The 14,503-nt window shown below is 45.9% G+C and overlaps 1 protein-coding gene across 1 annotated transcript in view; it reads right to left on the reverse strand.

Moving 5' to 3' along the window:
- The window catches only part of LOC110987964 (uncharacterized), a 62,204-nt gene that overhangs the window by 37,996 nt on the left and 9,705 nt on the right, over window positions 1-14,503 (reverse strand). Inside the window, exons 10-26 of the mRNA XM_022251144.2 lie at window positions 14,328-14,491; window positions 13,418-13,668; window positions 12,343-12,505; window positions 11,318-11,438; window positions 10,583-10,673; window positions 10,324-10,431; window positions 9,877-10,038; window positions 9,331-9,484; window positions 8,895-9,101; window positions 7,407-7,606; window positions 6,586-6,763; window positions 5,409-5,870; window positions 4,803-4,829; window positions 3,455-3,792; window positions 2,442-2,580; window positions 1,232-1,482; window positions 374-611 (exon numbers count right to left, since the gene is read on the reverse strand). Coding sequence (XP_022106836.2) covers window positions 374-611; window positions 1,232-1,482; window positions 2,442-2,580; window positions 3,455-3,792; window positions 4,803-4,829; window positions 5,409-5,870; window positions 6,586-6,763; window positions 7,407-7,606; window positions 8,895-9,101; window positions 9,331-9,484; window positions 9,877-10,038; window positions 10,324-10,431; window positions 10,583-10,673; window positions 11,318-11,438; window positions 12,343-12,505; window positions 13,418-13,668; window positions 14,328-14,491 — 3,254 coding nt within the window. The remainder of the gene's footprint in view (window positions 1-373; window positions 612-1,231; window positions 1,483-2,441; window positions 2,581-3,454; window positions 3,793-4,802; window positions 4,830-5,408; window positions 5,871-6,585; window positions 6,764-7,406; window positions 7,607-8,894; window positions 9,102-9,330; window positions 9,485-9,876; window positions 10,039-10,323; window positions 10,432-10,582; window positions 10,674-11,317; window positions 11,439-12,342; window positions 12,506-13,417; window positions 13,669-14,327; window positions 14,492-14,503) is intronic.

A 14,503-nucleotide genomic window follows, 5' to 3' on the forward strand; every position in this document is an offset into this window, starting at 1 on the left:
AGTAGCCCTCTCCCCCATTGACCTCCACTTCAATACGAGTTTAAACCCTCAAAATAGAAAAAGAGCAGAATGTGACTTTACGCTCATCTGGTTGTGACGGGTCACATGTATGTATACATCTTTGGGGGGGGCAAGGGCAATGGAGTTGGCCAAAAGGCTCTTTTCATATCAAAGTGTCGGTGAGCCCTCAAGTCTCAAGTCACGTTGGCTCAAGAAATTGAAATATGGCAAGAAACTCATGCCAATAGCTGAGAACAAGACACAAGCAACAGATTGCACTGCACAGTGTTTGGGCTAATGATCCCTAACTAAGCGGGCATTTGTAGAGCTCAGCATTCTTTCTGGGCTCGTCAGCACTGGGCCGCATTCTCACCTTGAATGATCGGCTTGACCCCGTTGTACCGCCTCCTTAACGAATTGGTGAAGGTGATTTCACTGTTCAGCATGATGGCCCTGTACTCATCCAGCCCTAGGGAGGTGGTCAGAACATCTGCGGCGGGTTTGTCGCCCGGGGAGTAGCCAATGGCCAGCTTCTGGAAGATCAGGCACAGGAGGTCGCCCCTGCGGACGGGGATGCGCTCGTTTTCTCCTGCGACCTCAAAGCGTTGCAACTGTGAGCCAAGACAAAAAATCCATAAGGGATTACTACACCAATCTTTCATCTGATTAGCATTCGGGAGCGTCTCCAAAATCGGGAACAACTCGGGAACCAAAGAAAGACAACGCATTTTTTTTGTACCCCCGATAGATGTGCCAATAATTGTTTCTGACGCCTGTCACATTCCAAGACAGTGAGAATCTACAGAGGGCACTGTATTTTAGAATATGTAAAGTTTACCCTGTCAAAAAAGCCAACACTTCCAAACCTCACGCATGCCCAAATTGTTTAAACTCTGAGAAGTTTTGAATTTTCCCAACAGCGGCAATGACTGATCCAATGAACAGGTTATTGTAGCAGGCATTCTAGTTTATCCTTCAAAACTGAGTGGCCAATTTAAAAATTTTCTGGGGTCATCTTGGCATAAATATCCGGCGGCTTGGGACTTTGTTAGAGGAAGAGGTTTGGGGCATGACAGCCCTTTTTATGTTCTGTTGTTCTGCTTTCCATTTTGGCGTAGCCCTTCAGAAAATGCAGGTTTACTGGACTAGGAATGCATGCAGTGACAGATGCAAAGGTATCTCCAACAAGGGTTGTCATGATCAGATATAAAAACCAGAGGGGTCATCGCACCCTGTCATTGCCGGTCGTAGTCACATAGGCACTTCCAATGAGCTTGAAGGTTTTGTCGGCGTCAGGGTTGTCGGGGTCGGTCTTGCGCAGGACAGCCATCATGAAGGACTCCCCATTGAAGGGGCGGTACTGCAGCCCCTTCAGGTAGCCACAGCGGGTGAAAGGTTTGCCAGTGAACACCACAGCGATGTCCTCTTCCTCTGCCTCCTCGGGAGTGTCAGTTCCCCCCACGTCAGGTTCGTCAACTTCAACTGGGATGAAGCAAGTAAAACTGCAGTCAATAATGAGGCAGTGGTGATGTTTCAATCCCAAAAGACAAAGCAGATGTGATTTAGTAAAACTTGAAGACTTGTCTTTCAGATCAATTCTTCCCCTTTCGTCTTCTTTCAACGTTTCTGTGCTAATCATCAAAACCATATCAAAGATGGGAGATTTGTAATAATAATAATAATAATAACTGACATTTATAAAGCGCCCAATCGATCAAGCTGCTCCCAGGCGAATAAATCTTTTGTTCGAAATCAGACAAAAGAGCTTGGGCCTTGTAACAAAAGACCATACTCGGAACAAAAGACACAGCTGTTGGAAATTGCCAACATGTTTTCATTTGTCAATAGTGCAGGAAATCCGTCTTTGTTTGAAAGATAATACCACTGTTTATGACATTCAGCGCAAGCGGATTACCACCGGGAACAAAAGCGCTCCAGTGAGAGCGATACAATACCGCTGCACGCTAATCTGGCCCAAATTGAAAAGATGCCAGTAGCGCACTGTGCCAGTTTCGGGAACAAAAGAAACTTAAGTAACACTGCGAAATCTGGGCTCTTTTCACAAGGCGGCAGGCCTGGCTGCAATACTCTGGCATCAATAGATTTTGTCTGTCTGATTAGAGTAGCCACCTGACAAACACTCTATGGGGCTTAGGCGTTCAGGAAAAAAAGAATTTTTGAAGATTTTTGAAAAACAAAGATATTGAAAAACTGCCCGTATGTAGGCACTGAATTTTTAAAAGCACCCGGCAAGAAATAGTTCAAATAACATTTTGAAAAGAGTGATCACACGAAGGTGTTAATCATTGGAGAAAGCCTTTAATCATTTGAAAATTAATATTCCGAATGGCAAGTCACAATTAATAGACACTTTCCAAATAATACGTCATCACAGATCGTTGGAATCTGGGTGTGGCTTGTCAACCGCCATTAAATCTTACCATCTCGTCCGATGACATCCACTCGCATGCTGATTGCCCGTTTCCAGAGCAACGGTCGGAATCGAATGAATCTTGTCATCAGGGCATCCCGGAAGAAATTCTTGATGTGCTTCTGACACCTGCAGTTGCTCTCGAAGACCTGGCAATCGCACACAATCATCACACAATATTCTCAGAATTGTAAGAGGCCAGATTTTGTTAGCACGCAAGAACTTCAGATGTGACGGACTTCACCAGAAACAACACGTTTCAAGAAGTTGTTGTGGACCCTTACAATGTGACCCCTGGCCTATGGGGTTGTGCCCGGCAGCCATCTTGTCAGTCAGTGTTTTTGTTCTGTAGGGATACACATGAGCCGACCTTTTGTGCACACCCTCAATGACAGAAGCACTGCCCGGGGAGATGGCTGCCACGCTTAACCTCAACATGGGCCCTTGTATCACGCATCACACCTGCACACAATTATGCACGGGCAGACTTAATGCAGCAAGACTTTGGACGGTGGGACCTACGACAGACCTACATACAGGTGACAACACCTGAAGGTGTATTAAACGGGCGAGGCAATTTTTCATTGCAATGAGCACATATCGAACACACAGAGCTTTTAGACTGATCCAATTCACCATTTTGATGAGCCCTTTTCACTACTCCAACACTCCTAAGTCCTGAATGTTTTGCGCCAATCTTAAGCATCTGTGGATTTACTGATATGCACCTTTAGGCATCAGTAGGACCTTCCGGGGGAAGGAGGCAATTTGTTTAGGGGCCATTTCATCAACAGTGTTATTTCTAAATTTTTTTCAAGCCAAATGGTGATTTTGTCCCCTTTCATCTGTTTTGGTTTTTTTTCATTCACTTTTCCAAGGTACATACTCAAAAAGACACTGGAAAAACTTCAAAGCCAGATACTGTTATAATATTGTGAGCTAAACGTGAGAACCATTGAATTACAGTAGCCAATAGTGGGCTGGAAATACCTGAGGGGCTCTTTACAGGAAAAGAATACTTACATCAGCCTTGCCATTGTCATCTGTCGCGTACTCAAAGTTTTGCCCATCATGGCTGTACTGGACGTTGAACTGTTTGACACAGCCCACGGGGGAGCGGTCCTGGTCCACGATGCCGCAGTGACCCTGGGTAACCACCCCGATGACCAGCGTGTTCTGGCCCAGGTCCACCTGCAGCCACTGGTCGGTGTCATAAGAGCCGGCCGTCCAGGAGCAGGCGCCGTACTCGGTGTTGTCCAGCCGGCCCCGGTGGGCCTCGTAGCTGCCCAGGGAGGACGAAGCCGTCATAGCGCTATCTGAGATCTCCCGTGACTGCACGCCCAGGTAGCTGCTGAACATGACTGCATGACATGGAAGATGAACACAAGCGTATATGAGTGCTTCTCAACCACACCTGTCTTAACCCTAAAGAGAGCGCGGTTATTCAGTCATCTCGCAGCCAGGTAGGAGGGTAGATTCCCCCAACCCCTAGAGCTCGGATATCACACTCATGTAAAAAACTCATGAGCAGTTCATACGTAAAGTTTCAAATCAACACGACATGCAAGAAAAAATACAAGTTGCGCGAGAACACCATGTTTCTAGTTCCACCTAACTGGTGTCCGAATGAGAGTTGAGGTAAAAAAAAAAGAACGGGGAAAGCTTACAAATGCAATCAGCCTGCTGAGACCACCTTCACAGGACATGCTAACAACCTTCTAAAATCACGGTACATGAGTCATTTGGATCTTTCATTTACATTGCTATTGCTTTGAAAGCATGCACGTATGACCACAGACAGAAACACTTTCCACCCGTTTCATTCTGAAGTCACTGCATGTGAATATCACAAGATCCCATACAAGGAACAAGTAAAACGAGAGGCAAGCAGTGGGAATACAAACAGAAGTGTAGAATGCCAGGTGCGAAAACGAAATCACAAATAAACGTTACTAAAAATTTAACCACTGATGCAAGTTTTTGTACTCCTTTGGCTTTCCTGGCATGACTCATTAGGACATACTTGAAGAGTTCAAAGGCTCACGTGGACAGATTCATCAGGGTACTTTGTGGATACAATTCATGAGTTCGGTAATGTGGACAAACGTTGCTCCCTCATGAATTCCGAATGAACAATGGACACGCTTGGACGCAATCAAACCTATGGACAGCACCTTAGAGAAGTTCCATCCACCGGGCAGTGCTGTGCTCAAAGAACTTCGCGATGCATCTATATATATTTTTTTCAACTGATATCCCCTGCATTCCTGGTGGACACTGAAGGAGGGAAATGAAAATTCTCTTCTGGGTACACGTCAGCTCTGAACTGGTTGCAACGCAAGTATTCTACAGGACCACGAGGAATACTTACATGCTTCGACACGATGGCCTTCAGATGCTGTGGGCGGGGAAGAGGGAGGAGGGGGAAAAAAAACAGGAAAATTACTGTCACTTGGAATGCACAGAATGAACGGAATGAAGAGAACCGTTCTGATGCTGGTCAAAAACCTCACTGCAGTGGCGTAGGTTTTGATTTTTTCTTCACGGCATGTTTTTAGTTGCGTGGAAGGTAGAGGAGATGTCTCAGTTCTCCAGACGGGGAAAATGACGATAAAATGGCACGAGAAGAAAACAAACATTTGGAAGTTAAAGTGAGGGTTGAAGGAAATTGGTGGACAAGTAAATAACGGGGAAAACCCACTGAATCAGACATGGTAGATAACCAGTCTACCAGCGGGCTTGGGTGGGATTTCACCCCCCGAGTCACAGAGATGAAAAGTGAGGGATGTACCGATACACCAACCCAGCTCTCCTACTGTAAGGGTGAGAAATACCCGGACCAATGACCATCAAATAAAGGGTGTATTCCTGCAATATTTCAGAATCTTAAACTTGAAAGAAACAGACTTCAATCAAACACAGTTGAGAGTGAACGGTGTTTGACCACAGGCTTAATAAGATAGACGAACTCACTCACATTCCAGAAACACGTTGATGGAATATGCCCTCGAGCCTTGCATAGGCTGAAACTGGACCTCGGTCAGGGGCTCGATCGAGTCGAAGTACGGCGCTGACAGAATTTGTCCCCCAGCCTCGTCGGTCACGTCATCGTAGTACACGGTGCCACCGGCCGACATGAAGCCAATGTAATCCCCAACGCGGACGGGGATCTTGGAGTTGGCGCAGGTGCAGAGGTCCATGCTGTCGTCAGCGATGGAGAGCCGGGCGCTGCCCACAATGACGAACTTGCTCTTTTCCTCCGTCCGGCGCCAGACGATGAGCGTGACGGGCTCAATGGAGTCGGCGTGTCGCTTGATGGTGAAGGAGCGGATGTAGCCCTCGCAGGCCACGCGCTGGCTCAAGTCAATGATGGCGTGGTGGCCCTCATCCTTGTGTTCTCGCAGCTTGATTTCATTGCCCATGCTGGACGGACAGATCACTGGATGGGCGATAACAACAACATTTACCTCCAAATGGTACCTTCAACAGGCATTTCCACAGGCTCCTGCGCAACGTTTGACGATTCAGAGCCCCTAAAGGTGAAACCTATTGAAAACAATTTTTATCCACTTCCAGATTGAGTGCCAATCTAAGTTTCTCACAAAAGCAAAACAGATTCATTTTCCTTCGCAGGGATGACGCAGTAGAGAGACTTTGAAATAGTCCACGTGTACCTAGTGTCTCCCAAAGGTATCATTCCTGAAAATAACACATCTCCCTTCTGCCCTATTTGTACAAGTAATACAAAGTATTTGCATTGCTCTATTCAAACCTAAACATTTCTGTGATAATTATAGTAACCTTTTAGTGATACTTGTGCTGTTTCTCAGACAAGGTTACTCAACACAACAAATGAAGACGGATGCTTTGTTATTCTGACAAAGTTGTTCTGCCCACAGGAGTACAAACGCTAGCACTCATTTGTGACGGGGCAGGCCTCTGTCGACCATTTCCAAACTTATCTTCATTGAAGTTAACAGCACCAATGCCCATTTTGGGTGTGGTCTTAGTTTTTGAAGTAGTTTGAATGAAATTACCGCAGTCGAGCGAGAACGATTGACACGGTGGAGTGAGCCACCAACTTCATCCTCTTTGTTACATTATGTTGACGAAGAAGTAGTTTTTCCGGGCCACAAACCAAAAGTTCAACTTACATTGGCACCTGCTGGTGCCGACGCCCACGTAATTGGCATCACAGTGGCAGCCGTGGACCTGGTTGCGGGAGCAGCAAGAGGCGTGCTCGCTGCAGCTCACCGCAGTGCAGACAGCCTGGCCCCCGGACTCACAGGTGCAGGACAAGGTGCAGTCGTGGTTCAACCAGGACTGGTCGCGCTGCCGCCCCCCGAAAAGGAAAAAAGAAGTAACGCCACCAGTTACTTGTGCCAGTCATTTCCCGGTTTGCCTATGTATTGAGTCCTATTGTCCGTATTTCTACATAATTGAAAACACTGTCCAATACGTTTCTCCTACTCAAGGTTCCTGCATAAGTGATCAGATATTTTGCAGGAATTCAACAGCTTCCAACTGTTGGAAGATCTTTTCAGCTACTTAATATTACTGAATGTAGTTGAAAACTCTAAGCATTTTAAGAGCAACGACACAGATCTCATCGCATGAAGAATGGCCAGGGTAAACATAATTAAATTCCACTAGGAAATTGGGACGGGGTTGAGAAAGCCCCTGTCACTCAAAGATCAAACGAAAAGTAGCACACTGAAGCAACAGCAATGAGAATTGGCCACTTCATCCACTGGCACCCAAGACTTTGAAACGCATTGGCCGATCAGAATGCACAAAATCTGTCGACTAAATGCGCGTTTGGAAAGGGTCAACAGATTCCGTGCACTGTGATTGGCCAACGTATTAGAAACTCTTGGTGGCACACTATTGTGAATCACCCGTGTTGGCCTGCATCTCGAGCTAAAAAAATACAAACCAAGAAAGAAGTGAGATCGGAAGGAGCAAAAGGACTCACGTTGTAGTACTTATCACCGTAGCGACAGCCGCATTTGTTCTCAGGGACGGGCTTGCCGTTCTCCATGACGTATCCGGCGGGGAGGTCGCAACCCTCCACGCAGCTCAGCTGGCACATGGCAGGGGCCATGGGTTGGAAGCAGGTCGGCTGGCAGGCACTAGCACAGATGGTATACGTGGATCCCTGGGGACAGTCAAACGCTGCGGGAATCCCAAAACACAATACGACACAGTTCCCCCAAATACTGTCCCATCTTTCACTTGTGACCCACACAAAGCCACTTATATTGTATAACAAAGTCATTTCCTTTTCTATACAACAAGTCACGAGTCATTCTCCTGCCACTCGCGTTGCGAGTCAATTTTTTTCCCCGAGTCAAGTTCACAAATATTTTTCAAGCCTCTCTGACCTCATAAATTGACTTCTGATATCCTACGCCAGTGATGAGATAATCTCACTTATTTGGCAAGACAGGTACTGGCCAGTCTGCCTATTCATTTTCCACCCTCATATTTTTAATGACAATGCAGTACATCTGTATAACGAAAACAGACAGGGTAGTATTTTGCACATGGGAGTCATAGATGAATATTTTTTACTTGTAAATTATTCCAACAAAAGTTGGTCAACAAGCCACGTCTGTTCAAGTCAAGTAAAGCCATGAGTCATTGCTTTCCCGGTCAAGTGAAATCTCAAGTTTAAAAACAACTTGAGTCTGACTTGAGTCTCTTATTCAAGTCAACAACAGTGTCGCGCCTGCTGGCGCCTTGGCGACTACTGTTCAAATCCCACGGCCGCAAATGAGTGGATTGTTGTTAAAAAGTTATAACTGAGCCCTAACTTCCCCACGTCCGCACTGACAATCACTTTCACCCCATGGAAGTTTCCTTTAAGTTTCACACACACTCTCCACTCTTGCAGGACCGATAAAGGATGGCAAAATTACAGTCCATCATTTGTCATTTGTGCACGGTGTTCCTCAGAGGCAACAAAGTTACTCAAAATCTAAAGAAGGACGCCTCATACACGTTTCAAGAACAACTACATGGCAGGATTTCCAGGAAATCCAGGACACGTTCTCATAAATGCAGCAATGAGATGTCAAGTGCTTAAAAGTGACGAATTAGGGTAACCACGCGCGCGAACATGTATGTGTCATGTCAACACGCGCGCGGGCTTCTATAGGCAATTTGTTGGAAATGACCTCTTTTCGTTGTTTTCTTCAAAATAAAAATGGGAGGGGGTTTAGTCCCATGACAATCTTTACACCAAGTAGGCTTTTCAACAATAGTTTTGTCTGTTACTTTTTCTACAACCGCAAACGATGAACTGTACCTTTATTAAGGGGGCAGTTTCACAGTATACACGGTGCGTATTGAATGTTTCAATATATGACACAACAGCCACAGGAAAATAGGCTAGGAAACCGATTTCAGAGACGAGAAGATGTGGCCGGGATACTGGCGGAGCGTTGTAAGATACACTTACGGCAGTCGAGCACTTCACGCCAGCTGATAATGGCGTTGCCTTCCTGGAGGTACCTCAGCCGGTTCTCCACCAGGATGCGGTTGGCGTACTCCGTCATCATGTTGCAGCGCAGCTTGTCGTCGAAGTCCTTGCGGGAGCACAGGTCATAGATGCAGGTCCTGTACATCTCGGCCGGGTCAAACTGTCTGTGGCCCACGGCGAACACACCTGAAAAAGTGGAAAGGGTACGGAGGTTCAAGACACCAGTGGGACCCAACAACATGAACAGGTCCCGAGCACAGTCTCAACTTGCACCTTTTGGTTAACTTGTCGAGTTCAGTCTTACTTGGCTCACTCTTCGCCGTTCAAGTTTAGGGCCGAAAATTGGCGCCAGTTTGGCACAAATTGATCCCAGGTGATTAAAATGAGCGAAGCTTAATTCCAAATCAGAACATACCTTTAGCATTCCTGATAGGCTCGCATGCTGCCTCGACTCTCTGCATCAGTTTCTCATCTTCATTGCAGTAGTCTAGATCAACGCAATTATCGCAGCTGGGGCATTCGAACGGATTGGCAGTCCACGAGTCTCCAAAGGCGATAATGTCTTTTGTCTTGAGCGAATCAAGGGACAAAACAACAAACGGTGGTCAGTGCAAATTAAACTTAATGGTAGCCTGTCATGGCCGAGTTTACCAACTTATGGACGAGTAGGCGGAGTCTTGTATCACGTTCTTTTCTCACCTGGGCCATATTTAGTGTAATCTACCCCCACCCGATTAAAACCTCAGATGCTACTGCTTTTGAGTGGAATGACTACAGACTGGTAAACTCGCTGTCTTAGTTTAAATTTTGGTGTGTCTCCTAAACGCATAGTTTAGCAAGTGTCACTTCTGCTCAATTTCACCACTGGCTGCAAGCTCAGCTGTTCACAGACCACCAATAATAATTATCTCGACTTGGGTAAAGAGAAATTTTCATTCCGAGTGACAGGTTGAGCCTTCACCTCTGAGCCGCTCTTCATGATGAAGATGCCGTCCTTGTGAGGTTTAAGGCTGCCGCACAGTCCACACATGTTCTCGCTGTACATGTCCTTGTCTACGAAGAGCTTGAAGGTCTCCCTGCCGTCCCACATGATCTTCATTCCGTAGCTTTCGCTGTTTACAACCTTTACGAGGAAAACACAGAGAATTCTGACAAATTGGTACAACGTTGAACCTAGCATAATAGGTGTGAAAATCATTTTTTATTCGAGCAAAACATTGTTCTGGGGGAGCAGTTTTAAATATCTTGATATGCACCTGCTTGTTTTTAATAATTTTCAGCACTTCATGAAGTTGCTTATTGGAAAACATTTAAGCAAAATTTAGAAATGTATCAGTCAAAGGCAATAAATCATGTAAAGCCTCGGCTGGTATTATTTCCCGACGCTGAGCGTACGTCATGCACTTACCACATATTTCCCGTCTAAGTCGATTGTGATGTCGTCACCTACTGAGCAGGGCAAGTTGTTGATGTTGTTGTCGATGAGGACTTGATTGTTTTGCAGGAGGAAGAGCTCCTGCCAAAAAAAGTCACAGAAAGTTTTCGCATGTTATGGGCGGCTGAATTGGATTGAATCACAGAGACCCTATTAAGTTGAATTTACTGTCACGACGGTTTGACTTGGATGAATTTAAAACTTAAAAGAGTTGCTCTCCTCATGGATTTACCGTTTTGCCAATCATGACCTCCAACTGTCGATTGTAGGAAACTCTATTGTTCCAGTCTGGCGCCACGTTGACACCAACGATCTTGAACGTCCTGGAAATAACAAGGAATAACGACACTCAAATTTCAAAAACCAATGAGGAAATGATGAAGGGATTGAGTGCGATAACAAGGAAGGTTAGAGGGAAGGCTGCGGTCGAGTACATTGCAAGTCGCCATCCAGCAAAGTCACAAGCCGTTGAAATGAACGGTGACAAAAGTATGCCTTTGTCACCGTTCACCCTGCTACTTGTGACCGGACTCGTGGAAGAACTTGTCAAGGAGTCGTGACTGGATTTAACTGCAACATAACCACGCGCAAGGAAACATACAATGGGGTCAGTGCACTCTTTTACTTCCCCACCCTCCACATCTCACCCTCCAAATCAGTGACCCAGGGTTCCCTCAGACTCAGAGGTACCAAAACTCGTACTTGAAAATCAGTTCTTGTACTCGGCTGGTAAAATACTCGGACTTCCAGGTACTCAGAAATTTAAGTACTCGGCAGTACTCTGTACTCGACTCCAAGACCGGTGAGTTGTAGGCAAAATAGGAGTGGTGTATATGGCAATAAGCCAGCAAGCAACCTTTTCCCAGAAACGTTCTCAAAAAGCAAATTGGGGGTTCGAAATTTGCACATGAAAGCATGTAGACTGAACAATGTGGAAGCAGACAAGCACCAACGGCCACCAACTTACCTCTCCCCATCCTCGACGCAAGGCTTGGCCAGGATGTATTTGCACTTGCCTTGGTAGTTGAAAGATCGGCCACTGAACTGGGTGTAATGTGGATCCCCCCAGGCCCTGCACAGGGCAAACTCTGCAAGGTATATGGTTTGTTACGCAGTACATGTCATCACTGGTGACAAACACAGGGGGAATTTAAATTGGTGCACGAAACGGACGGGTGAAAAGTTGGCCAGCACTGCAGGAGGAGTTGATCGGTACGACCGGGTTCCCAGAGAAATCTGAACACCAATTTCCAGGACTTTTCCAGGACTAAAACAGGACAATTTGCAGAGAAAAGTTGTTTGGTATTGTGAACTGGAGGACTGGCATCATACAATAGCCCCAAAAGGATATAACTTGTAAATTTATCATTATTCTGTTATCATATCAAAAGTGGCCTGCCAAAAATAACTCGTGCATGATTTCTCCCAGACAACTTTTTCCCCTCGACGACCCAGGAATTTTCTGTAACAATAATCTGGGGTGTGTGCAGGGATTGGACAATAAGGGGCTTACCCCTCCGTCCCGTATCTTGCTGGGTATACTGTACAACCATGCGGGAGCTTTCAACCCTAACCCCCCGGGGGTGAATGTCAAATCATATTGAAATCGGAGGATTTGGGACTATAGAGTTAATGATTGTACCAAATACTGTTGGATAACTGTGGATCAGCATATTCATTAAAAAGGCAGTTTGAGGGAAAGAATATTGCATTGTAAATTTATCGCCCAGAATTGTGTCTGAAAAATACAGCTGAAGTGACCTAATGCAGACTTCAATATCAATGTTGATGGACTTTTTGCATCAGAAAAACTCACATATGTCCTCAGTTTCTGCATCACAACTGCCATTCAACACAGAAATTGCATTTTGGAAAAATTTGCCTGAAAAAGTCAATGGAAAGAAGGCTGTGGCTTTTCTGAAACTGGGCCCGGGGGAAAAGTTCTGAAAAATTACCCTGAAGGATTAAGATCTGGTGTCCAAACAATCTCACCCTTTTCACAATGTGTGCCGTGGAAACCAGCCCTACAGGCACAACGGTACTCAGAGCCGCTGATGGGGATGCACTCCCCACCCCGGGGGTTGCACTGGTGATCGAGGCAGACCTCCGGGAGGAAGTACTTCTCGACCCGTTCCGGTAGACACTGGTATATCACCTGGGGTGGGGAGGGGGATAATACATGGCGATAATGATTTGACAGAAGTTCTCTCGGAGGAAGGGAAGTGAGCGGCTATGTTTGAGGGGTCAAGGGTTGCAATTCATGCACTGCGTCCTTAAGCAAGGTGCTTTACCTCAACTTGCCTCCCCTCTTGAAAGGGGACAAATGGGTACCAGTCGAATAGCCAGAATGAAACCTGTGATGGGATGGTACTCCATTTAAGGGTCAAGGGTTATAATTTGGTCACTATTCATCCACTGTGTCCTTAAGCAAGGCACTTTACCTTAACTTGCCCCCCTTCATGATGGAATACAAATGGGTACCAGTATTTGCCTGGGGTGGTAGTCCATTGTGGGCAAATGGTATTACTCTCAGTTATTAGACGGCAAGGAAACCAAGAGATAAACACTGGCCTTAGGAGCCACTCATCAGGTGGCTGTTGAATGAAAGTACAAGAAAAGGCGCCTTTCCATATGCAAGTCAACACTTGTGCCAAGTGTTGCATATCCGTCAAAATTGCTCTGGGAGCAATTTTGACGGCTGAATGCAACGTACACATGTGTTATGTTAATGGTGTCAATTTTTGTGCCTTTTAAAGTGAAACCCATTAATGCATCTTGTTCGCAATGCACTAGAAAAACGTACATATGGAAAGGCGCCTTAAGAGGAATGGGGGCTACAGGGAGAGAGGGAACCATTTTGGATTTTCTAACATGAGTGCAACTCCACCACAAGCAGGCCATTCTGATATTAACTTGAACAGTGCAAAAAAGAATGATTTGGTCTTGATTCTTGCCAATGACTTCTGACTTATGACCCAAGACTGGTGGCAACTTGTGATGGACTCAGCGACAATCAACGACAATCTCAGCGGAGCCGTCCCTCTGAAGTTCACAGGAAACACTGTACCTTCAGGTACTTGGAGGTGCTCGAGCAGGGATCGCCAAAGGCCCCGTTATTCACCGCCAAGTGGCACTCGTGCTCCCCGTGGCAGAGGTTGCCCACGACACTGCGGGACTTGGTCGAGCGGCACTGGGTGGACTTCATGTAATCACTGACGCAGATGTCCCTGCTGGTCCGCCCGTAGTTGGCGTCGATGATGTTTATGTGCTTGCTGCCACAGTTGATGTGGGTAGACTCCATCTCGCAGGTGTGCTGAACTACACGGTGACAGTGAAAGATGATGAAGTATTAAGAAAAGTATACTTGCATCATCCCTGATGACTCAAAGTGTCGTAAAAATCAATTTTCCAGATTATGCAACAGGTCAACAATCCTATACAATGCCTGAACTAGGGCAGCAGTGGCAATTCTTAGTTTCGCCATGACTGCAAAGGAAAACTGGCATGACGCAAAGAAACGGGCAACGGTAGATGTCATCTCATTTAAATGCAGCGACCCATCCCGGGCCTCTACCCCAATTGCCACCAATTTTTTTAGTCCAACTGTGAAAGTAGTGAAATAATGCTCTCGACATTTTGAATGTCATTCAAAGTTTTGCTGATGTATAATTCATTAAAAATACGGACTCCTGAATTTAAATCAAAGTTCACTCTCCTGAAACCAAACAAAAGTGTTGCAGACATTCCGAATTAAAGCAAGCGCTCAATAGAGATAATAATGACGAGCGACATAAAGCTCAAAAATTGACCGTGAGGCCTGACCTCGTGTCATTCTTTCGTAGTTCTTCCTCCTTGCCCCTGATGAGCACTTTCATAAATCGATCACAATTCGGTCTGGCTTGGTGTTTTGAAACTGTACCCAAAGGTCAGGTGCTGCAAACCGGGTTACAAGTCTTGACCACAGAACCGAGTATTACCTTTGGCATAAAAGCTGCTGAATTTAAACTTTCCAGTACTGCCGTAACCGGTGGTGAAGGCCACATATCTCCAGTCTTTAATTCTAGGGGGACACCAGGTGAGTGACTGTTTTTCTCCAGCACGCCCAAGACGGAAACAACCATCGCACCACTCCACCCAGAATCTATTTTTAAAA

Source organism: Acanthaster planci, linkage group LG15, assembly GCF_054643075.1.
Source record: "Acanthaster planci isolate LZ-2023a linkage group LG15, COTS_SCS, whole genome shotgun sequence".
In the NCBI taxonomy this organism is placed as follows: Eukaryota; Metazoa; Echinodermata; class Asteroidea; order Valvatida; family Acanthasteridae; genus Acanthaster; species Acanthaster planci.